Source organism: Opisthocomus hoazin, chromosome 11, assembly GCF_030867145.1.
Source record: "Opisthocomus hoazin isolate bOpiHoa1 chromosome 11, bOpiHoa1.hap1, whole genome shotgun sequence".
Classification (NCBI taxonomy): domain Eukaryota; kingdom Metazoa; phylum Chordata; class Aves; order Opisthocomiformes; family Opisthocomidae; genus Opisthocomus; species Opisthocomus hoazin.
In genome coordinates this window covers 8803870-8822923 of record NC_134424.1, presented here as the reverse complement: position 1 = coordinate 8822923, position 19054 = coordinate 8803870, and the positions used below count along the sequence as shown (strand labels likewise).

Genomic DNA, 19054 nt, shown 5'->3' with positions numbered 1-19054 from the left:
TGAAGTTCCTGTCGCTGCCATCGTCACCTCTTAGCCTGCCAGCATCACGGGCTCAGAGCATCCGCACTGCGCTCACGGAGAGCAAAGCTGAACATCTCTGCTGGAAGACATTTCCCGAACAGATGTCTTGGGGCAGACTGCCCCTCTGCTCAGACCCCCCCAGGGACAAGGGCCGTATCTCAGCAGTGACAGCATCTGGTGTTAGGTGTACCCAGGGCTCAGTCACCTACTTTGACACATTCGTAGGCTCCTGGAGGTTTCCTGATGAAAAAAGAGCTGTAGACATCTGCACAGCTGTGAAACGAAATCATGCAACTGGAAAGGCAAGCCAATCAATCTGCGCAATTAAGACAGCTTATATTTAATGCTGAAGCCAACTAGAAGAGGGAGGATCAAAAAAAAAAAGGAAAAAAAAGCAGCTATCTCCTAAAATTTCCTTTTGCTTTGTTTTTTTTTACGCAGCATCATGAATTTCGCTTACACAGGGCTTAGCCAGGAATGCAACCCTAAATACGAACGACTGCTTAAAACCGTGTAGCCACACAGTTCTTCTGCCTGAGCTTTGCCGTGGGATGACACCTCTGGAACACAGCACCGGCTCCGAGTGCAGCACAGGTTCAGAGCACCCAGGTGATGCCGGGAAGTCCGAGGTGGCTGATTCTCCTGCCGGTCTGCAGAGTCCGCAGGGCTGTCACAGTGGCCAGGACAGCAGTGCCACAGGCTCTGGCCAGCCTCCTGGACTGCAGAACCGCACATGTCTGGAAGAGACCTACCAGGCACGGCACCGACGGCTGCACTGAGCAATACACAACGTGAATTATGGGCTAAACTCTGCTCCTGCTCACACCAGCATAAACCCCTTTAGTTTAGCAGAGTTAGATTAGTTCTACAGTGTACGGAATATTTATTTGTAATTTATACATGCAGGCTCATCTCAAAAGGAATTATCCTATTTTACCATGGGGAAGCATTCACAGCATCTCCCAGCTAACTGTGGCAGCAAAACACTGACTGCACCACAACGCTCTTAGCACGCCCCTACTCCATGCTAAGCCGCTGAGCATCACTTCAAACTCCAAGCCCTGAGGCAGGGGATTCCTGAAGAAAAGACCAGATTTTCCCTTTCTGCACAGAGCGAGAGGGCATCCCTGCTCGCCAGCCTCCCTTCCCTTTGCTGCTCAGCGCCCATTCCCAGGAGGAGACGGTCACCGAAGGCGCTGAGGAAGGATGCTGTGGAGTTCCTCTTCACAGCCGGGCAGCGGGCTCTGCTGGATGTGGCACACAGATCTGAAACGGAGACCCCAGCTGAGCGATGAGCTTGGGGGTTTGGTGTAGGGATCGGAACAAGGGCAGCCTGGTGCAGCAGAGATAAGCAGCCGAGCGGTCAGAGCACCTTGAAAGCAAATCAGGGAGCAGCATCAGGAGTGAGCACAAAGATAAAACAGGGCACCCTGTCTCCTAGTGCGGTCGCTAAGGGAATGGAGAGGTTTACAAATTTACCAAAGACGTTACTTTATCAAGAGCGAATTTCTGGAGAGGGCACGAGGCTCAAGCTCTGGGTCATGGCAAACAACATAAGTGACCTGGAGTGAGATGAGACCTGCTGAGCATACTCTCCCCAGCAGTGCCCCACAGCACATGCTTAAGAAAACTGCAGGGGCAAAAAAAAAAGGGGCAATAAAGAGTGATCTTTTCTCCTTCAAAATTAATAAGCTCCATCCTCACTTCTCACACTCAGAGCTACCGCACGACTCTTGCACTAGTCCTGAAGAGGCTGCTCTGCAAGGGGGGATATACAACCTCCAAATGAAGCCACTTCCAGGGTCGGAGACCTCTGTCCCTTCTTGGTCATGCCAAAATGCCCAGACAGGTTGGCCAGATTCTTCTCCCACTGGTTATTTACTGCTTTTAACCCAAACGGTTCAGCTGAGTTCAATGCACCTGATTCTCACTACTGTGAGCCAGGGGAGCATGAGACTTCTCTGCCTGCTGAAATACTTCCAGGTGAATATATAGCATTTATTCCTGCATTATTAGCATGCGGGACGTTGCTGTTGTTTGGGTCTCTTTGTTTTCTTTTCTTCTGCTCACGTCAGCGAAAGGCGGTACGATAGGAAGATGAATCGCTGGCACAGCCCATGAGCACTGCTACAAGCACAGGTCACTGTTTAAGTATATCCAGCAGCCTCTTTAGGGACCACAGGACAGGGGTGTTGAGGCTGGACCCTTTATGCTGTTCCCAGACCCCTCGGCAACCTTGCTCTCAGGCCGTGCAAAGAGCAGCCCGCCGTGCTTAGCAGAGGGCAGCCATCAGGCCAACGTGCAGGGAAGACAGGGGGTGTAAAACCCTCAAAGATCTGCAAGAATACAATTCCATCATGAAAAGCAGTAAAATCCTGCCCTCACAGGGATTTGGGATATTTTGTAGAGGCATCTGCGGGTTAGGGCATAATACAAATGCTTTTTCTTACACAATTTATTAAAAGCACCACTAATAATACACTGCAAGCCTGATCTGAAATAACCCTTGCTATTTCAGGTCTGGCTTTCTCTAGACCTGCGCCATCCCCCGCACCCACGCCGAGGCAGATAATCCTCACATGAAGGGATTGGGCTTAACATGGCAGGAATCCAACATGAGGCCTGTGAAGAAGATGACGACCAGCATTTACTGCCATCCCGAGAGCCACACTCCTTGCACAGGACTCAGCTCATCACCCGCTACGCGTGGCTGCTAACCCTGCTGTTACCCTGCCTCCTTCCAGATCTACAAACAGGATTCAAGCTCCAAACTCACTAAGATGCTTTCAAACATCTTGTTCTCAAAACCTGCTGGGTTTGTACCAGGGAAGACAAAAGGTGAACCTCTCGCACAACTAGACCAGCGCTTTTGGAAATCCTTCCCTGGCTGGGAAAATGCCTTTTTCCATGAGGGGTGTGGAGCCAGGTTAGCAGCCCTGGCATGGCATCCAGCTGAAGAGCAGCCACTGCCACAGGCATGCGGTGCCTTCAGCATTTTAGCCCAGGGCTGGCATTTCAAGGACATGTGAGAATATAGTGAACAACTCCATGAGTCATTCTTAGGTAAAAAGATGTTCTACAAGGTCGTGTGGACCCGTGACACTCTCCTTTCCACCTCCCCAGGACACAGGGCTGTCATAAAAAAGGGAAGTTTTCCAGTGAATCTTATGGCTCAAATGTAATTATTTCTCCCCAATGTGTATGAGAAATTTAGTCTTTTGTAGCCTGTAGAGCCTCCAGACAATAGCAAAACTGGATTTCAGGCAGTTTGAAGAGTTAAATCTGAGAAAATACTGCCTGTTTTCAGAACTGTATTCACCGTGTCTTCTGAGGACGAGCACTTCACCTGCATTCTTATTTTTTGAGCCTCTGAGATATAGAAGTTTTGGGATGTACACGGGTAACCTGCTTCAGTACTTAACACTTTCATAGTGCTAAGGCTCAGGATCCCTGCAGCGTGCTCCTCGCCCCCAGGCCAGGCAGCATCCCCTGCCAAAGCACACAAAACCTGGGATGCCTGCAGAGCCAGCTCTCCCCGAGAGCAGCCCAGCACACTTTTGCTGATCTAGTTTGTTTATCAATGACTGTTTTGCTTATGACAAAAAGTACACAAGCAAACATGGCGTGAATGATGTTGGCATCTAAAGAGACTCCAGAAGGCTGTTTGGCTGACCACGGATCTTTTGTCTGCAAGGCAGCAGAGCTCAAAAATGCACCAAAGACTTCTCCGAGCTGTTTCTATCACTGCCCTCATCACCAGAGTACCTGAGGACCTTCAGGTCTTGTATTAAGCAACATGACAAACATGTCACATCTGGTTCACTCTCTCTTCCCTTCTCTTTTGAAGAGGATAATGTAAGAGCAGTAAATTGCTTTCATGGGGCTTTGGTTTTCCCTGCCTGGGCTGTTGGGTCTGGGAGGGGAAGCAAGGTGAAAGAAGCACTTCTAAGGCAGAGAAGAAAAAAGGACAAGTTTTCTGTGATGATCTCTGGTTTCTGTGTAAGGTTATTTTAGAGCTTGGTTTGGGTGGTCTTTCTTCGGTTTTAGAAGTAAAATGTCCATGGACCCTCAAGGAATGCAACTGTCAAACCTAATCCCCTCCTAAGACATTTCCATACGTATTATGCCAAGTGATGGAGCAACCCAGAAGTCTTCAAACCTGACTCCCACCTCTTCAGGATGAGTGTGATGGACTTGCATAACTTGTATCAAGCCGCAGCATTCAGCACTGACTGCATTTTCCTGAGGGCTGATGGCTTCATGCCCAGACACTGTACATTTCATTACAATACAAAGACCCACTCAAAGAGCTCACTCCTGCAGCCCTTATTTTCAGAACAACGCTTGTATAAATGGTCCTACGGCTGACAGTAAGAAGGCTTGTGTAAGGAAGGGCTGACCCTTTGAGCAAAAGTGGGATGAACAGACCAAGCTAAACAAGTACACATAACCCAGCAGAAGTGTGCTTTTTAGTATGGGTAGTAGTAATTTCCCCTAAATAGAGCCCAAATTTCTCCACTGAAGCAATAAAAATACCTAAAATAGTGACAACTGCAGGTTCTTACAGAAATTTTCTTCCCGACACAGCTCTCCTACTTCCTCCTCTGAAGCAGATTTCGAAGCGTTTTGAAAAGTAAGCCAGGCTGCAGCACTTTCCCTGATTGAGAATATTGTTCTTAAACTGCTTACTGCAGACTCCTGCTCTTCCGGTACGGCGCAGGGTGCAAGGCATCAGCAGTTTCTGCGGCTCCGCGGGAGGACAGCCAGCGAGGGACGGCAGCCTGCCTTCGCTCTGCTCTCCTTCTGCCTGCATCGGAGCTGGTCCCGAACCGGCTGCCTGCAGCGCTCGTGTGTCACGCAGCCGGGTGGCGTTGGCTTTGCTTCCATGAGCTTGGGAAGCTCCTGGTGGAACGCCACCAGGGGACGGTCACTCGGAGGGAATGGGATGTGGGAACAGCAAGGAAATATCCCACCAGCAGCCCCTCCTGCACTGCTCCCCACTGTTGGAGGAGGCTTCATATCACCTTGGCAATTCCCCACTGTGAGGATGCACACCAAGAATTTCATTCAAGTGCGAAATCTCTGCAGTGAACCGGAGGAAAACTGCCTCAAACACACACACAGTGTTTCAAGTTACCTAATCCCACAAATCAGAAACGAAGCCATTCATCCTTTTCTCCTTCCAAATTCACAAAGATCAATCACTACTAGCAGGCTTATAGCAACATCTGGGTAAGACAAAAAAGCCAAGACTGGAGCCAAGGCTGGGACTGGGGGACCAGGTCAAAGAGGACAGAACAAGACTTTGCCCTGGACCCGCACTAGGACAGAGCAGCTTCAGATAAAGCTTTAACTGAGTGACTTGAAACTTTCCCCAGCTCTTCTCTCCCACCTCTGGCTGTGGCTGCCAGAGCACGTCCCCACCAGCTGTTTCACTTTCTCATAGGACCGCAGAAACCCTGACGGTGAGGATGAGATTATGTACCTACACCTGATGGCACCAGTTCAGATGGACACTGAGACAAGTATTTACCTAAGTACATGCTTAACTCCATCCCTATTTAGCAGAGTACTTACGTATAGGCACAAATTCATGTCTCTATGGCTACAAGAGACGTAAGCCTGTCATTACCACTTTTTTTCCTCAGTCGGGGCTTATGTGCCATTCTTAGTCGCAGGACACACTCTGCATACGTGGAGGGCCACGTTTCTCCTCTGCTTCTCAGAGTCCCCTCTGGAGTCACCATGCAGGAGCCAGAGCTATCCACAGCGACTCAGCAGCGCAGAGATGGGGCAGAGGACAGCATGGTGGAGAAAGCAAAAGGCAAAGCAAGACTTACGTTGGCTTTGAGGCTTCAGCCTGGTCAGTCTGCAGTTTCTCCCCACCTTCGACTTCCATGGTGCAGTACACAATACGGTTGGGGGCCAGCGACTTCAGACCCTGCACCTCCATGATGACAACCTGTGGGGCAAAGAAAGAGGAGTGTAAGAGGAGCAGCCTCCTTCAGACCTCTCTCTGGCGGCTGAACCCACGCGGTCAGACAGAGCTGGGGTCCTCCACTATTTTCAAGATTAATCATAGAACAATTTGGGTTTGGTCTTTGAAGACCATCTAGTCCAACCCCCCTGCTGTGAGCAGGGACATCTTTCACTACATCATGTTGCTCAGAGCCCCATCCAACCTGACCTTGAACAACTCCAGGGATGGGGCATCCAGAACTTCTCTGGGCAACCTGTTCCAGCATCTCACCACCCTCACCGTAAACATTTTCTTCCTTATATGCAATCTGAATCTACCCTCTTTTACTTTGAAACTGTTGCCCCTTGTCCTATCACTATAAGCCCTGGTAAGAAGTCTTTCTCCATCTTTCTTATAAGTAATCTTTCTTATTAAGAAATCACCATCAAAGTTTCTTGCAGCTAATTACCCCCCCTCTTTTTTTTTTTAAAGGTGATTAATCCTGTTAACCATGTACTTTAAACACTTCTACAAGAAACACCACAGGAGTTTCTGTTAGTATTTTATTACAACTATCTATGAAGTATATACACAGGGTTTTAAAGATCCTCTCCTCAGGTCTTCTGATCCATCCTTGCACTGGGAAGCCCTTCCCTGGCACACAGAGCTCCACAAATCCTCTGATGAGCACACGTTTTTGGTAAAAGCTCTCTTGCAGCAAGAGCTTTCTGCGCAGAGCAGTGCACAGACCTGCCAGCTCCTGAAGTCAACGCTTTGCGGAGCTGCTGCTTCCCACCAGACGGGGTTCAGTTGGAGCAAAGCGTTTGAGACATCCCGTTGTAAGGGTGAGTGGCTTTATGCATGGCTATACACGCTGCACAGGCTTTTGCAACAGAGAGGTCTACTGCTTTGTGATAGTTCCCTGCTCCTCCGTATGGGAACACTCAGAAGTCAGAAGTCACCTTTATTTGATGCTGCTGTTGAAGGCACCATCTCTGGGTTCATGGCCCTATTTTTAAATAAGACTGAACCGAATATTATAAAGATCGTTTCAGACATCTAATGAGTTAAACTCTGAGACTGGACAACCAGCATCATTAAGTTTTGCATTGGCCTGATATATATAACAAGGGACCTCTTAGGAAGGGAAATAAACAGGAAACTACATCAAAATAGAAATTTCTGATTTTTCTGCATCTTACATTTTTGACCCCATCCTGGTAGTTGCTTTGGCAATGTAACACAAACCCATTCGTTGACAGACAACAACAATTCTGTATGGGTGTGCTGATGACTCCTTGGAGTAAATGTCTTGCCTAGACCGCAAATATGTTTGCGCAGAACAAGCAAGGTGGCTGAAAACAGCTACTGCAGCAACACTGCTTCCAGGATGGAGACAGCCTGCGCCGGAGGTAACGGCAGGTCCCTGCTGCACCCTGCCTTCCCCGGGGCTGTACAGACAGACTGCTCGGCAGAGCGCTGAGCAGAAAGTCAGTACTTAACACCAAGCAAAGAGCAAGCCAGCAAAGTACAGTATTTCCACACAAATCGCAAGCCAATCTGTTGGGTGCGTTCAAACCCCAGCAATTTTTAACAAACAACTGTCCAAAGAGGAACCAAGGCTGCAGTGAAATACAGTGACAGCCCTAACTGGCAATAACTAAACGCACTGACATTCATGGTGTTATTGTACTGGTTACAGGGACAACAGAGGCTCAGGGTTACAGGGGTACACTCAGTAACAAGCCGTATGAAGAGGTCAGTTAATGAGGCAGGTTTCTGATCCAGTTCATATACATGAGCAGGAAATGCCACACAATTTGTCCCAACGAGACGGTGAGACACCAGAAAGGACAGTGTCTGACCCCAGGCAAAGCTTCTAGTAACTCAGAGAGGAGCAGTTCCTCATGGAGACCAGAAAGTGATTCCTGCTGGGCTCTCTGCACCTAAGTTAAGTTTGAACTGAGCAGAAGTTGACTGCTGTGATTTTGTACTCCCACAAACCCTGCACAATGTCGTGTGAGTGAAGCTTACCTCCAGCGAGAACGACAACACGACATCCGACTTGGAAAGCTGGTTCTCGTTTTCTTCTCCCATGTCAATTATTGAAGTGTTGTGACTGCGTTTCAGCTTCTGCAGCTTGAACTCGGAGCCTCCTTTAGACACAGGCATGCTCTCCAAGTTTGCCATCAGGAGATTGACCGACGACTTCAGCTCCTCGATGTACATGTTCTCCATTTCTTTGGACACAAACTTCGGAAACTTTCGTTCCTTGGTTGTGGAAACAAAAACAACAGAATGAATGGCTGTGACAATCAGCAACCACACGTGGCACTGCGAGAATCCCCCAGGAGCATCTGCAGAGAGGTTTGCAAGGAGGGAACTCCCACAAACCAGATGACAAATTACAGCTTACCCCTGTGTAATGTAGAAACATTATTGTTAGCTTCCCATAGAATTACTACTTGGTACTTATCCAACTTTATTGTTTCTTGCATGTACTTGCATTTCATTCATTTTTCTCTTTGCAAATGGCCTTCTTCATATAGAAGTATTCACAAGTACAAATGCTGCAGACCAGATCTCAGCTGAACTTTGCGATTGACAGCAATTTACTAATGATGCTGACAGTTAGGGATTTGTTTTCCAGTCTCCCAAATGTAACAGCTCTTTTTAAAATACTTCTGAGCAGTTGCTCCATTAGTTTTCTAGGTCTGAAAGGAGCCCATAGAGGGAAAAATCAGCAATGTGTGGGCAGGAATGTATGGTCCTAACTGGAAGAAGTAACAAAACACCCTTTCCAACTGCTTGCCAGGGCCCCAACAAGGCAACCTTCCACTGTGAGACCCTCCAGAGCTGCTTGTTGTAAACAGAACAAAACCTGATGTTCCCCAGCATGTGCTCTGAGCTTTGAACTGCTGCCTATGCTTCAGCTCTGTTAAGAGTCACTGTTCTGAGCTCTACATCTTCTGACAACTCTGCCCATGCCCTGAATCTGCTCAGGGTTTGGACATCTCTCAGTGGGTTCCAAGAGACTGCGCAAGGCGTCCAACAGCGAGGCAGCACCTGCAGCCAGGGAACTTGAGGCTGACGTGCAAAGTATCTCAGTGGTAATTCATAATACTGTAAAAAGCAGTTCATAAAATGTATGCTAGTAAAGAAAACAAGGTCATGTTTCTTCTAGAAGACTGTCGTCAGGCTGCTGAAAAAGTACTCCACCGCACTAGTTTTTGCATCAGTCCTCAACAGCTTACCCATTAAAAGCTCACAGCGGCACTCGCACCAAGCAGTTAAAATATAGTCTTCTGCTTCCAGTCTCAGTCCTGGGAAGCAACTCCCTTGTGTAAATTAGACCTGGCATAAGACAAACTACCTAATTTGTCTGGTTTATTGTCTATGCATTATATAAGTTGCAAGCCACCCCTAGGAAAAAACCAAACAAACAACTGTTCTGTGGATTTTGAGAACTACTACTGAAGCAATGTTCAAACATGATTGCTTTTTCACCCTGCTGCGATCCATCTCTCCAGGGACTGCAATTTTGGCACTGCTGCCACAAACCTCTTCAGAAATACACCAAGGACTGAGACATTTCACTGTGTGCCACCAGCAACTTCTCATAATAAGGTTAACACTGGGTAGTTTGAAGTGGTGCATAACAATTTAATTGGGACTGGGTCTGATGATGGGAATGCAGAGATGCACGTGTGGTCCCATTGTTACCCATCGGACTGGAGACAGAGCTGGGGGAAGCCTGGAGGAAGACACAATCAGGGGATACAGACAACAAGGAGAAAGGACACTAGTCACCTCCATGTGTACTTGGAGCAGGGAGTGGACCAGAAATGGGGACAAGGATGGAGAGAAGCAGCGTTAAGAGACTGTGAGGAATGACCAGTCTGGAAAGCTGAAGCAGCGTGGGACCAGCCCCAGATGGACACATCGCTGTGGTGTCATCACAAGGTCTCATTTAGTTGCCCCTACCTGTGCTCTACCTTGCCCTTGAGGCCAGGCGACTGGGTGGGGACAAAGGCACCACAGGACAGCGAAGCACTTCTTTATGCAGAGAAAAATATACCTCTGCCTCGGCATCGCTAAGCTCTCAGCTGTAATGCTGCTCTCACTGAGCTGCTGGAAAAGCACAGCACGCAGAGTGAAAAGCCTGTCCAGATTCAGCTCTAAAACATCTGCTTGACTTCGAGCGTGATCCTCAGGCTGGCTGGCTCCAAGGCGGGGCTTACGTGCCTTGATGGTCGGGCTCAGGGAGAGACTCTGCCTAACGCTGCACCGGCACTGGGCTGAGCTGCGCTCTCCTGGGCACCCGAGGAGGTAAAAAGACCCAGAGCTGTGCCCTGGTGTCCAGATGCAGCACACGGTCACCGAGGAACACAGGCATGCACAGTGACCTGTTTGGGATCACACAAGTCAGACGAGGGCTGGCAGGGCCTCTGAAATACAAATGTCCTACCGTGAATTTCTTGATTTACTAATCAGGCATTAATTTGCCCTTAGCATGGAATCTCCAAGATGGCCACCTCAGGGCTGGTTTCATGAGCACTGTACGTCTCCCTGTGCAACAAATCTGCATTAAAAGCTGCAGATTAGAGATAAAATTGGAAACGCTGTCCTTCACTGAGCTGACTTGTGAGCTGGCCCTATGCTAGAGGGAAAGCAGCCTCGCCGGGAAAGGAGGATGCAGAGGAGGATTCAAAAGGTCATTCGGATGCCTCCAAAAGATAGCATTCATGGGTCTGAAAGAACAAGGTTTCTTGTAGACAGGTGCTGGTGGGATCTGACATTCTGGAGAGAAGGCCTGCAGCAGTACCCTGTGTGAGATTAAATATCAATACCTGCCAAATGGATCACAGATAAGTCGCTTTTATTCTAAACCATCCCCCAAGCTGCACAGCTGTATTTTGAAGGTCGAATTCTGCACAGGGAAATGTCAGGCTGTGTTGAGGACTTTCCCCTGACTGCCTCTCGCAGGGCCAGCAGTGGCATGGTTTGTTTTCAGCATCCTTGGGGGAGGAACGGAGATGTCAAATACTCGTCTGCAAAAAATAATTCATGAAGCTGCAGCCGCTGCTGGCTGCTACTGAACCATGCATATTGTTGTCCCACATGCCACAAAGAGAAAATGAAACAGCGAAACCAGGCAATCTCATCCTGGCACCCAGGGCCTGGCTGCCCATCTCAGGACCGGAGCAGCAGCACTCTGCGCAGGGGCTTACCTTTTGCTGCAAATAGAAAATACTGTAGGTTTTGACAATCAAATGGCAAAGGGCCAACTGCTGAACAAAGGAGCTGCGGTTGGTTCGCTGCTTTGCTGCGCCATCGTTTGGCCACCTTAATATTTCTGTCAGTGAAGTGGGGAAAAACAGAACTTACCTCCCCAAAGACGCAATGACTGTAGCTGTTTAACAGAAGCCTTAATGAGGAGTAACTGCGCAGTCGCTACTGGTATCCTTGCTAATGCCTGATCATAAACAAACGTGCTCTGATTTTAACACCCTGGGATTTTAGCGTGGTTGCAAAAAGCTCTGATATTACCATTCTCATAAAATCCTCTAATTTGGGCACAGCTCAGAGCCAGGAGGACTGCTGTGGGAAGGCAGGTACCTAGCCCGAGCGGAGTCTCTCTGCTTAGATCTTTTTCTTTTCCTTCTAGTATTGGTTTCTTGATTATCAAGAACAGACAGATCATTCCCAATGACTTCAGCCACATTAGGGCTTTATCAGTGACTCAGAGCAGCTGATTAGAAGCAAGATGAAACCTCGGCCATACTGATGTCAACAGGATCCAGGGTTTCTCTCCATCTATGGTCCATCGGAGGCCACGTAAATCTGCACTGTGTGAGGGTGCGATTTGCTCCTAGGGAGATGTCTCCTTACAGAAGGGTCTCTCGGGAGTTTAGCTGCACGTTTGGTTATGGAAACTGTTTCAAGGTCCCATGTTTGTGGCTCCAGATGGCAGTGATGCCTGCACAGTGCATCGCTAGCCCGACTGCTCCCATGCAGAGTGTCACCATGCTTGGGACAGCACCTTTACTGAGGCAGCATCTACCTACAGGCAGGGAACTGTGGCTCCCAGCAGCCCAGCAAATGGCACAAACCTCATTAGGGCAATTTCTGTCTCCTTTTTACATGCCACCACCCACCTTATTGTCTAGCATAGAAGTTTGACAAAGAGGGCTCAGGTGTGCTCTTGCAGATCTAGCTGGAGCACTTCAGGACAATATCTTCCCCACAACTGAGGAGCTGTAAGGGATTTTGCAGGAACCTAAACTGTCCCAGCTCATAGGACATTCCAAGAAATGCAATCACAATAGCTTCATCTGTATTTGTTTTGTTTGTAGTTAAAAATCTTCTAACTTCTAATTGGTGATTACTGGGAGAAGAAACCTGTGAGAGAAGGCCAGGAGCTGGGGGCTGCATCAAACTACTTCTGTGCTTCTATTTGAAGATCTTATTAATACAGAAGATTTTTTTTTTTTTTTACCTTGGCGATTTGCTCTGCCATTTGAAGACGCCCATCTAACTCGCGTCTGATCTGTGCTGCTTGCTCGTCTGGGTTGTCCAGCTGTATGAAAACAAAAGGAAAATCAAGGAGAAAAATTAACCAGTGCAGCACCTTTGCAAGCAGTTCAGTTCTCCAGGCTGACCATCTGTATTACATTACCAATTAAATATAGCATAGAGGGAGTGATGACGGGTCCCGCTCCGGGACAGAGCGCCCCACAAAGAACGCACATGGTGTTCACCATCCCAAGACAGACACAGCCAGGGGACTGTGCGGACCCTGTTTCGACGCCTGCCCAGCTGCCCTCTGGGGCTGAGCATCCTCACCCCGAGGTCTCACACCCCTGTTGTCCTGTGGGTCCACCTGGCAGCAAGCCTTGATGGTGACTATCTGAACCCCTGCAAAGCGGGTGCTTGGGAAGCCATAGCCCCCCTGCACTGGGGCAGCTCCAGATCACCAAGCCACTCTCCTACCCCTGCCTGCCACCTAGAAAAAGACAGAAGCCAGAGGAGGCTCAGCAGAAATGCACAGCAACAGCATTTGCTGCTTTTCTTTCCCTTTTACCCCATACTGCTATATCCCTGCGTTACCACCTGATTTGTGCAATCAGTTCTCCCGCAGCCTTCAGCAGAGATCTTTTGGGTTTTTTTTTGCAGCACACTGCCCACAGCCCTGGGGTTCAGTGTTCGGCATCTGCCTGGCCCCAAAATGTCTTCTGAGGGTAAAACATTGTTTCTGCCAGTTAAGCAAGCAATTACAGCACGCGTGGAAGAGGCACAGTGACTGCTGTGAGCAGTTTCCCATTGGCAGGACTCTGGGCAGATCTGTTATTTTTAGCAGGAATACATGGACATAAATCACAAAACAACAAAAGAGCACAAAATCAAACTAGCCCCTTAAGAAGTCGATAGCCGCTGTAACAAGGCGGCATTTTTACAGCTGCTTTCTAGACTCCAACCACTCCTTATACTCCTTCGAGGTCATTTTGGTGATTGGTGACACCCAGTATGGCTTCACTAAGGGCAAATCATGCCTGACAAATTTAGTGGCCTTCTACAACGGGGTTACCACATTGGCGGGTAAGGCAGGAGCAACTGGCATCATCTATCTGGACTTGCGCAAAGCATTTGACACTGTCCCACATGACGTCCTTGTCTCTAAATTGGAGAGACATGGATTTGATGGGTGAATCACTTGGCAGGTAAGGAACTGGCTGGACGGTCGTGCTCCAGGTTATCTGGGTCAATGGCTCAGTGTCTAAGTGGAGACCAGTGACCAGTGGCGTTCCTCAGGGGTCAGTACTGGGACCGGCGTCCCAGTAACATGTTTGACATCTTTGTTGGCAACATGGACAGTGGGATTGAGTGCACCCTCAGTAAGTTTGGCAACAACAGCTAGCTGGTGCAGTCAACATGCTGGAGGGAAGGGATGCTTTGCTGGACAGGCTTCAGAGGTGGGCCCGAGCGAACCTCGTGAAGTTCAACAAGGCCACGTGCAAGGTCCTGCACATGGGTCCAGACAATCCTACGCACAAATACAGGCTGTGCAGAGAATGGACTGAGAGCAGCCCTGAGGAGAAGGACTTGGGGGTACTGGTGGATGAAAACCAGACATGACCCGGCAACATGCACTGGCAGCCCAGAAGGCCAACCATCTCCTGGGCTGCATCCCCAGCAGCGTGGGCAGCAGGGCAAGGGAAGGGATTTTGCCCCTCTGCTCTACTCTGCTGAGACCGTCCTGGGAGTCCTGCGTCCAGCTCAGGAGCCCTCAGCACACCAAAGACATGGACCCGTTGGAGAGGGGCCAGAGGAGGCCACAGCAATGATCGGAGGGCTGGAACAGCTCTCTAGCAGGAAAGGTTGGAAAAGTTGGGGCTTTTCAGCCTGGAAAAGCAAAGGCTCCAGACAGACCTTGTTGCAGCCTTCCAGTACCTGAAGGGGCCTACAAGAAAGCTGGAGAGGGACTTTTTACAAGGGCATGGAGTGACAGGACAAGGGGTAATGGCTTCAAACTGAAAGAGGGTAGACTTAGATCAGATAGAAGAAAGAAATTCTTTACTGTGAGGGTGGTGAGGCCCTGGCACGGTTGCCCAGCGAAGCCGTGGCTGCCCCCTCCCTGGAAGTGTCCAAGGCCAGGTCAGACGGAGCTTTGAGCAACCTGGTCTAGTGGAAGATGTCCCTACCCATGGCAGGGGGGGTGGAACTGGATGATCTATAAGGCCCCTTCCAACCCAAACCATTCTATGATTCTGGCCACGGTACAAGACTAGAAGCATGTGGCAGTGGGGTGGTCACAGCACTGCTCCACTCACAAGGCACAAAACCAAGCTCAGCCTGGTGCAAAATCTCATGGTTTTGCTTCCGCTCCTTGAGTAAACATGACTTCAGGTGGAAGGGCTGGCTCCTCCATCCCAATGCCACCTTTGTTTGCAAAGTATCACCCTCTTCTGGCTACCAGCAAATGTCATTGCCACAAGCCGCTGTACGTTAGCTCTCCCACCGACTGCTACACATCAATGAGCTTTATTCACTGGCTTGGGATTGTGCTAACCACCTCTCTGGGATTTATCCTTGTCTGGAGACAAACTGCTTGACAGAGGAAAAGCTCGGCTGGTGCAGTGCAGTCTGGAAAGTTACAGCTACAGCAATGACAGAAGTTTCAAGCCTCAGCCCGACAAATGACAAGCTCGTCCGTTAGCACTCCCCGGATGGGCTGAAACACGCCGCTTTCCCCCAGACCCGCTGCCTTCCCCGTCACCTTCTCGGCCATCCGCCTGTGCATCCTGCATCTCCCCTCTCTCGCACACGTTTGTGTAGATCTTTACGCACGCAGCTGTCCTGTATTTGCATATTGCTTCACCACCGATGACGTTCCAGAGAGCCGACATTCATTACGGCTGATATTGAGGGAAAGCATATTTTTGTTAGTCTTTGAAAGCCTCTGTTACAGATTTAACCAAGGCAGGAAAAATATAAAGTGTCCTGACTGTGATCCAAACCCACTGAAGCTTCAGCGATCTCTATTGTGGCCATCCAGGTTTCATTCATACCATCTGCACCACATAATCTGCTGCCTTCATCTTTGTATTTCTGGTCCCCAACCAGTCCAGAGCTGTGGACCACCAGCACCTTTCAGGATCAGCTGCCCCCATTAATTTCCCCCGTGAACAAATGCATCACACAAGTGACCTCCACCAGTCTGCAAGCATCTCTCAGAGCTGCTTCATTAAGGGTAGGAAACTTACAGTCCCAGATTTCCATTTCTTTGCAACTCTGAATGAGGGGGCATTATCTGAATTCCATCCGAGCTACAGTAATTGAGGTTAATCACACACTACCCAAAATAACTCGAATGTTAAATTTAGAAATCAAGGATGCTGCTGTGGAGGAGAGCTCTTTTTGCAGTATGATAACAAGCCAGCAAACTGCCTCAAACTCTCCACACTATCTTGATTTTGCAGATGTTTTCCAGTGATGCTACGGGTGTAAAAAACCATGTCAATGAAAGATCTGACTGCAGAAGATTATTTTTCTTGGGAGGCAACAAGCGCCTTAGGCAGCCTCCTTGATTGTGGTCGAGGGGATAAGGTATTGCTTTTCAGGGCTGTGCTTCCCGAGATTAATTAGTGATGCCCAGCTAGGTAACCTGGTATTAAAGGAAACAAACAAACAAAATCTTTCCAAGCTGTATTTTCAATGACTCTGCATGATAGCTCCATTTCAAAAGATTGATCTTTGGGAAAGCAATCACAGTCTGTTGTAGCCAACATAACATTTTCTGCTTATCTACAGAAGGGTACTAACGAGGCAGCCCCTGCCTGCAGTCCCTGCGTGTCCTCCTGGCAGGTTCAAGTAGACCTCTTGTGTCTAGGAGCAGCAGCCCAACAGCTCAGCCACTCACTGCTCCTGAGCCTGGGCAGGGCTCCTGCTGCCGCCAAAGCCAGCTGAGTACCTTGTACACAGCCATAACGCTACACGGGGCCACTAAGAGAGTAATACCGGTGCCCATACAATATATTTTGCTTGCAAAATAAGGCAAGGGGCAAATAAATGCATGATATCTAAGCAAGAGCAAATGAACATCTAAGTAAGGCAACACCAACCCTAATATCATTAAAACTCTATTTCTTAACTAGAGAATCAGCTATTTATTTTCTGCCGTATGCATGCCCACTTTATATTCAAATACTTGACAGCCAAATACATAAATGATTTACAAACTCAAGGAGAAATTGAATTAGTTTTGTTCTGCATTATGACTATGTTATGGGTGTGCTATGAATAAAGCAAAGATATAAATCATAAGGTTGCCCCAGTCAATTAAACATGAAAAGCATTATAAATTTCACTATATATATGATTTGTCATATGCACTGGGCTTTTCTTCAGCAGCATGCCACAAATATATGACGTACATAATTTGCAATTCTCAACTGATCATTACCCAACTGCCTGCTGGTAAATTAGATGTTTCATACGTCTACCCGCATACGACATTAGTTCTCTGTGCTTGCCCTGCAGAGGTTATCTACGCTGGTGTAACAGTTGCTAAAGTAAAACAATAAAAATAAAACGAAACTATATAGATCAGTTTCTGAGTGGAACACAAAATTTACCAGCACCGCAGCCAGCCCGTCGCTGAAGGCACTGCAAGGCATATGCTGACCTCATCCACTCGTGACTGCTCCACCGCAAGAAAAAGATCTCGCAAAAGAGGTTTTTTTACACATATGCTGCTAATAAGTGATAATTTTTAGTGGGCACTAGTAAATCAAAGAAAGGGTTTAAAAATCTTCAGCTTGTGACTTTGACAGTTTTAATCCCAGTAAGAACCAGTTGCTGGTCTGCAGAAGATGCCCTTTGCTTCCACGACCCTGAAACAAAGTCATTGTGAGACTTCTTCTCATGTCATCCCACAGGGATGGAAGATAATTTCTCTACACCTTTGCAAGGCAGAGGCAAACCAAGAAACCTAATCAAGTCATAAGCTCTGCAACAAGACGCATAAGCACCTACCAAACCCATGCCCAAACTGCCTGGCTGGTGCATTGGACACCTCCCGTGCATCGCCCAGCCTGAGCCTTGCAGTTTTTAAAGCCAGGAGCCCAGGGTCACCTCCACTAACCCCAAGAAACACCCAGTTCAAGGACATTAAGGGAGAATTTAAATTCCTGTGGTTTTGGAGTCAAAGTATTAGATATTCGAAGCTCCTGCTTCAGTTTACCACAGCTCAAAGCCAAACCATGGAGATTGCAGCCCTGGCTCCGAACGCAATGCCAGGGCGGCGTAGGCCACCCTCCTCCCCCCTCCTCTTCCCGCCTTCGTGATGCCCAAAGCTATTTTGCTCAGTTTAACACCTTAAACCACCCTGCCTGCCTGGGCACCAGGCAGTGCACGGCCCTTGTGCCATTGGCCGCAGCGAGAGGGCTGCAGGCAGGGGACGAAGCCGGTGGCACTGACGACAGCCATACACAGCACTCAGCTGGTCGGCAAGAGCAGAGTGGGTCCGGCCGTCCCACCAAGCGGGTACTGAGGGGACATGGTCCCAACAGGCACCGGCGAGTCAAACACAACGTGGGATTCACACCCACGCTCTGAGCTCAGTGCTGCTGGAAATAACATCGTTAGCTATGAGGGTTTAATGAAATAATGTCGTTGTAAGCTACGAGGATTTATGACAGGATGCAATGTACAGATACAGCCTTCACTGATCAGCCTGGCATTTACGCCACGCGCCGTGGACGTGACAGGTACTGTCAGTATAATTGCCATCAGCACCAGCCAGAAACCATTGGGACCATTTAACGGTTTAATCCCTCCCTGCCAGCCACGGCTAACGCTGATCCCTGCTTCCCAGCCAGGGCAGCAAGCGTCACATCATCTCCATTCCTGAAGCAGAGCTGGGGCTTGTCTGCAAGCATCTCCCCTCCCTTTGCGAAGGGTTACAACGCGGTGGTGAATCCGCCGTCCTGCCCCATGCCTCGCAGTCCTGCAGAGGACAAGCCATTTGCAACCGGGTTCCGGAAAACCACATCTTAAACGCTCTGGCTTCGCAAACTCTGAGCTGCAGCAGCCTGCCTTGTGCTGATTTGTGCATGGAAACAAACCTGGCTCTTCACCTGCTGGGAATGAAAGCATTTAGTCCAGGTGTCCATAAAACCCACTGCCTGAGCAGTTTTTCCCTGCGGCAGCGTTGGGACCCAGGGACGGGCGAACCCTCCGGCACAGCTGAAGGCAGGCACAGACAGGCTGCTACCGAGCAGGGACAGCCCTGGCTGGGGGCACTCTCGGCGGTCTCCGACTTTAATTTTCTCTGTCCCTGTGTCCAGCACACCACCGTGCAGCTGGAAGGTACAAAAATCCCACTTTGTGAACGATCTTCCCTGGGTGGAGGACAACGACAAAATTTGTGACCTACTCATGTCCTTCCCAAGCCTGCCTTAAGTCCTCCCAAAACAATTAACGCAGCCAAATATCTGTGTCACATATGGTTATAGGTGTCAAAAGCCTCAAAGAGCAAGTCTCAAGCATTCATCCTTTGACATACCGGGAGCT

General features: G+C 48.8%; 1 protein-coding gene across 8 annotated transcripts in view; it reads right to left on the bottom strand.

Annotated features, from left to right (window-relative positions):
* Nucleotides 1–19054, bottom strand: part of CADPS (calcium dependent secretion activator) — a 220094-nt gene that overhangs the window by 126779 nt on the left and 74261 nt on the right. For all 8 annotated transcript variants that reach the window (XM_075432502.1, XM_075432506.1, XM_075432503.1 and 5 more), the window contains exons 4-6: nucleotides 12480–12560; nucleotides 8015–8251; nucleotides 5862–5983 (exon numbers count right to left, since the gene is read on the bottom strand). In XM_075432502.1, coding sequence (XP_075288617.1) covers nucleotides 5862–5983; nucleotides 8015–8251; nucleotides 12480–12560 — 440 coding nt within the window. The remainder of the gene's footprint in view (nucleotides 1–5861; nucleotides 5984–8014; nucleotides 8252–12479; nucleotides 12561–19054) is intronic.